Source organism: Otolemur garnettii, unplaced genomic scaffold (assembly GCF_000181295.1).
Source record: "Otolemur garnettii isolate 467f Iridium unplaced genomic scaffold, OtoGar3 scaffold00210, whole genome shotgun sequence".
Taxonomy (NCBI): Eukaryota; Metazoa; Chordata; class Mammalia; order Primates; family Galagidae; genus Otolemur; species Otolemur garnettii.
In genome coordinates this window covers 757,821-763,544 of record NW_003852605.1, presented here as the reverse complement: position 1 = coordinate 763,544, position 5,724 = coordinate 757,821, and the positions used below count along the sequence as shown (strand labels likewise).

Genomic DNA, 5,724 nt, shown 5'->3' with positions numbered 1-5,724 from the left:
ACAGCTCACAGCAACCTCCAACTCCTGGGCTCAAGTGAGTCTCCTGCCTGCGTCTCCCAAGTAGCTGGGACCACAGGCGCCCACCACAACGCCCAGTTATTTTTTGGTTGCAGCTGTCATTGTTGTTTTTGGTGGGCCAGGCTGGATTCAAACTCACCACCTTAGGTGTATGTGGCTGGCGCCTTAGCCACTTGAGCCACAGGCACCAAGCCAACACTGATAGTTTTCTGTCAAAAATATCACGGTGGCTGATGCCCATAATCCTAGCACTCCTAGGAGGCTGAAGAGAGTGGATTGCTTGAGCTCAGGTGTTCCAGACCAACCTGAGCAAGAGAGTGAGACCCTCATCTCTACTAAACATAGAAAAATTAGCCAGGCATGATGGGGAGAGGGGGCTGTAGACTCAGCTACCCAGAAAGCTGATGCAGGAGAATTGCTCAAGCCCAGGAGTTTGAGGTTGCTGTGAGCTATGATCCCATGGGACTCTACCCAGGGCAAAGAGTGAGACTGTACCTCAAAAAATAAAATAAAATATTAAAAATATGGTAAGTTTTGGAAAAACAAATCTACATGTAAGTCTGAATATGGACTGCTTTGTGTGAAAATTCCAGTTAATGAGAAAAACCAATGTCATACTAAATAAAAATATTTAATCCTCTATAGTACTATGGGATTTTCATAAAATACCCCATTTTCTTAATTTTTTTTTTTTTGAGACAGTTTCACTTTGTCGTCCTTGGTAGAGTACTGTGGCATCATAGCTCACAGCAACCTCAAACTCTTAGACTCCAGTGATTCTCTTGCCTCAGCCTCCCAAGTAGCTGGGACTACAGCTCCGCACCCCCCCCCCCAATGCCCCAGCTAATTTTAGAGACTGGGTCTTGCTCTAACTCAGTCTGGTCTCTAACTTGTGAGCTCAGGTGATCCGAATGCCTTGGCCTCCTAGAGTGTTGGGATTACAGGCGTGAGCCACCATGCTCTGCCTTCTTAATTTTAAAATAGACTGCTTATTTACTTTCTTTTTCTCATCTACTGCTGTACTGAGCCTGGCTGAACTTTTGAGGCTGGTTCTACCTCCTTCTGAAAATGATAAGACTAGAAAAAATCAAGAGATAAGTGAATTTCCAACTGCAGTAGAACCTCTAAATTGACACCCAGGGACTGTAACAAATGAACTGGTCAACATAAGGAACTAGGCCAACTGTACTGATCCATACATGTGGGGTATGTCTGATACATGAAAATTAGGTCAACCTGAGGTCAACAGAAGGAGGTGGTCAACTATGGAGGTTCTACTGTATGTGACTCCATAAAGCAGTAATGGCTACTGTGAAGTGACCAGAGATGAAAGGAATAGATAGGAAATGAAATCAGAAACAAAACTATAAAGGCTGTAGCACTGTGGGTAAGAGTCCTGGATCTAGAATCATGCTGCCTGAATTCAATTCGTACTAATTTGGTAGCTGTGTCTTTAGTATGTTTAACATACATGCTGGCTCGGTACCTGTAACTCAGTGGTTACAGGGCCTGCCACATGCAACCAGGGCTGGTGGGTTCAGACCCAACCAGGGCCTGCTAAACAAACTACTACAACAACAACAACAACAAAAGGAGCTGGGCTGTGGCAGGCTCCTGTAGTCCCAGCTACTTGGGAGGCTAAGATGAGAATCACTTGAGCCCAAGAGTTTGAGGTTGTTGTGAGCTGTGACGCCGCTGCACTCTACAGAGGGCGACAAAGTGAGACTGTCTGAATTAAAAAAAAAAAAATCCATGCTTATTTCCTCATCTGTAAAAAAGGCAATTATAACAGCACCCAATATCTCATAAGAATATTGTGTAGATTAAATGAATCAGTACGTATAAAGCAGTCAATAAATACTTAACATACAGGCACTCTTATTCTGGGAAAAAGCTCCCACTTTCATCACAGTATTAACACTGCACATTCCTGCATTGTCCCTAAAGACAAACCCTCCTGCCCCTCAAAGAAAAAGAAAGCACTTTCCCAAAGAACTCGTGTAAGGCCAGATCTCTTGACCCTCCATAAAACGTGTGGTAGGGATCTCCGACCTGAGCTGTGATAAATTTTGTCTGTTTGTGCCCCAAACTTGTCAAACAGGGCCTCAGAACACCTGACTGCCCGAAAATATTTTTATAAAAGTTTGGTCCATACAGAATTTTCACTCTCGTGGAACCTTCACCACACCCATAGAATGGGAAAATCGAAGCCCCACAACTACTTGCCCAAAGTCACTCGAAGAAACTAGGGAAGGGTCGAAGGAACCAGCTCTCCTGACGCTGTAACAAACCCAACAGTGGAAACCGAGTCTAGGGGGCACTTGGCGGCCAGGGCCCTGGGCCTCCGAAAAGAAGGGCGAGTCGATCGCCTCGCCTTACCTCCTTGGGATCTCCGGACCCGGTCAGCATCTTTTCTTCGTCCTCCAGACCCATGTCCAGCTACAGTTCTTGATTCAACACGAGTAGCAATACGGCACCTAATCCACTTCAGGATCAAAAAGGACTCGTAAGGGTCACTCGGAGGATATCCGGCGACCCGGCCGGAAGTGCGGCATCTCAATCGGAGCGGCGAACACACGCTCTTATCGGCACATACTACTAGCCTCAGGCAAGGGTTAGGGGTAGCTGGTGCGTGCAGCTGAGGAGGCTTTGCGAAGAAACATCCGTTTAGTCAAGCCAGACCCAAATATACTGATGTAGATCTTTATTTAAAACAGTAGCTCCTGAGAGACTTGGGAAATGTGCTAATTTATTCGACATTCCTTTAGCGTAGTTCACTTTCTTCCCCATATTGCTCATGGTGCGGTCCTAACTGCAGACCTTTTCAAGATGGCGGTCCGCGGACGCCACTTTCGGGCTCGCGCACCTCCCCAAGATGGCGGCGCTCGAGGCCTGGCGCGCCCAGAGTTGCTGGTTCTGTGAGGTAGCGGCGGCAACGACCATGGAGGCCACGTCCCGGGAGGCGGCGCCAGCGAAGAGCTCGGCTTCGGGCCCCAACGCTCCCCCCGCCCTGTTCGAGCTGTGCGGGCGGGCGGTGAGCGCCCATATGGGGGTTCTGGAGAGCGGGGTGTGGGGTAAGTCGCGGGGTGAGGGGCTACCTCTGGCAACGAGCGGGGCGGCCCAGAGGCCGGGGGGCGCGGGGGGCGAGGCCGGGAGGCCCGGGGCGAGGCCCAGCCTGGGGCGCTGGAAGCCAGATCGTTAGGTCAGAGCACGAATTCCGTGACTGACAGGGCTGGACAGTAAAGACGGAGACCAGATGGGCAGGTGGACCCGCAGCGCGGCCTGGCTGAGGGGCGCGGGGGGCGAGGCCAGAAGGCCCGGTCTGAAGCGAGGCAGGCAGGGCCCGGGCGACAGAGGTTTGACTGGAGGGCTGGAGCTGCGCGTCCTGAACTGACACTCGGCCCGGCTGGGCTGAGGAGGCTCGGATGTCGAACCGATGGACCGGGAAGGTCCAGTTGCTCGGGAGCAGGGGCCGAGGTCGAGGGGCCTGGCTTAAGGCAGGGAGGCCAGGCCCGGGGCCACCTCACCTGACTGCCGGCCGGGACCTCCAGCGTCTCTCGGACACGCCACCGGTGCGGAGGCTCGAGAGACCAAGCCGCTGGGCGGGGGCAGGACAGCGGATTGGAGTGCGAGGAAACGGGGCCGGGGGAGAGGCCGAGAGGCTTGGGGCGCCGCGGCCTTCCAGACGGCGCAGGGCTGACGGCAGCGAACTGACGACCCGGGCCTCGGGTGCCAAACGAATTGAGCGACTGAGCGACCGGCAGGGCAGGGAGCGCCAGAGGCCAGGAAGGGCCTGGGAGCGAGTAGAGGGGGCCTGGAGCGCCTCACAAATGGGGGAGGCTCCAATGACCGACAGGCGGGAAGGGCCCTGGAGGCCCCAGGCGGGGCGACGGTCTGGGATCCCGGACCGACGGGCCAGAATGGGAGGGGGCGCGTCACTGCTAAGAGGCCTGGGTCCGAAGGGGAGTGAACGAAGGCCCCAGGCCCGAAGTGCCGGAGCCATGGTGGAGGGCGTCCGGGCTGAGCAGCGAAGGCCGGCGGCCTGGGGCGCAGGGATCAGCCGCCGGGCAGGGGAACCGACGAGTCGGGCTGGCGGGGCCGGTGCCCGGGCCGGGTAACGGAGGAGAGGAGGCCTGCTGCCAGCTGGGCACGGGGAGGCCGGGCTGTGGGGTGGGTCCCGCTGGTCACAGCCTAGCAGCTGATGAGGGAAACTGAGGTCTGCGACCCAAGGAGAATAAAAGAGGGGAAGGTGAAGGCTGTGCGAGGCAGGCTTGGCTGCCCAGGGGACTAGGGGGGCCTTCGGCCCGACAGACTGGCAGTGTGAGGGGGGTGGGGCTCAGAGGCCCGGGCTGAAGTTGGGAGAGGAGATCGCGGCCCGCGCAGGGCCTGGGGTTGGGGGCGGCAGGAGAGGCGGCTCTGGGCCTTGGAGTGTGCGGGGGGAGGGGTGTTCCACGAGGAGGCCTTGGGGATGGCAGCAGTGGTGGCGTCTTTGCCAGGAGGAAGGCCCTGATCATGTCAAGAGTGAGGGCTTGAGGTCCCGAGGGTGGGGGGTTTGGTTGCATCCTGAAAAGGTAGGTACAGTGAAAAGGCCTTAGAGTTTGGGGGCTCCAGAGTAAGCCCTAAGGCTGGGGAGAGTGGTCTGGGAGGCCCTAGGTGGTGGGAGTGAGGCACCAATACTGATTAGGCCCAAAGGCCTTCCTGTAGGGGAGGGCTGGGGACAGACTGTTAGAAGGCCTCAGGCCAGGCCAGGCCTGATTCTGGAGGCTCTGTGCCAGCACACAGCCGAGGAGAGACAGTCAGGCTGGACCCAATTTGAGAAATGGAGAGAAGTCCCAGTGGAACTGAGCAGGGGGCGGCTCAGAAAAATCTAAGAAATGTGGAAGAAGGCAGAGAAGGTCTATGTCAGCCTGGATCTTCTGGGTTGCTAAACCTGGCTTGAAAGGGAGACTGGCTTGAAAGGGAGTAAAGGCCCCAAGTTGGGAAAAAGAAGCATTAGGATGAAGCAAGGAAGAGCCTGGCTTCATTGGAGAAAGATTGGAGAAAGGAAGAGAGTAAGTAGTCAGTGGGTAATAGGGTGAGAATGCCTATGGCTCTGAGAGGGCATGGCTGAATAGAGGGGAGCAGATCGGAGGGAAAGTGGGTAAGACTCTGGAGGAACTTCTTTCTGTGTTGCCTCTTCCCCCGAAAACAAATTGACGGTTTACTGAGTCTCCTTTTCCTCCTTCTACCTTCCCCCACCACTGCTGTACATATTACCACCATTATTATTGATTGAGTTCCCCCCACCGCCACCAGGTTGAGAGGAGACAGGGGAGGAAGAAGTCCTGTGGGCCTAGATCAGGTAAACAGTCACACAGAAAAAGTTTATCAAGTGAGGCCTTTTAGGAAATGGGCCAAATAAGAGGCCTGCTAATTTGGAGGAAGATCTCAGTGTGGGCTAATAGCTGGGAAAAGCTTTCTGGAGGTCATGGACTAGAATCACTTTGTATAAGAAGTGGGGGTAGGTGAGTGAATAGAGTCATTAGGAATGGGAACAATGAGAAAACTTAAGTAGAATAAGGTATATTACACCTTGAATGCCAGAGTGTAGAGTTTGTTATGAGAAAGAGTCTCACTCTGCATCTTGATTAGATTGTGTGGCATTATCATAGCTCACAGCAACCTCAAACTCTTTTTTTTTTTTTTTTTTTGAGACAGAGCCTCAAG

At 53.8% G+C, this 5,724-nt stretch overlaps 2 protein-coding genes across 3 annotated transcripts in view; one reads left to right on the top strand and one right to left on the bottom strand.

The window, feature by feature from the left end:
- The window catches only part of LOC100954158 (cytochrome b-c1 complex subunit 6, mitochondrial), an 11,499-nt gene extending 8,899 nt beyond the window's left edge, over positions 1–2,600 (bottom strand). Inside the window, exon 1 of one of the 2 annotated variants that reach the window (XM_003801417.2) lies at positions 2,398–2,600. In XM_003801417.2, the coding sequence (XP_003801465.1) occupies positions 2,398–2,451 (54 nt within the window). In that variant the 5' untranslated portion in view covers positions 2,452–2,600. The remainder of the gene's footprint in view (positions 1–2,397) is intronic. The other variant, XM_012812476.1, reaches the window with a different exon arrangement.
- Positions 2,601–2,828: 228 nt separating this feature from the next.
- Positions 2,829–5,724, top strand: part of LRRC41 (leucine rich repeat containing 41) — a 24,929-nt gene continuing 22,033 nt past the window's right edge. The window contains exon 1 of the mRNA XM_003801416.3: positions 2,829–3,092. Within this exon, the coding sequence (XP_003801464.1) occupies positions 2,894–3,092 (199 nt within the window). The 5' untranslated portion in view covers positions 2,829–2,893. The remainder of the gene's footprint in view (positions 3,093–5,724) is intronic.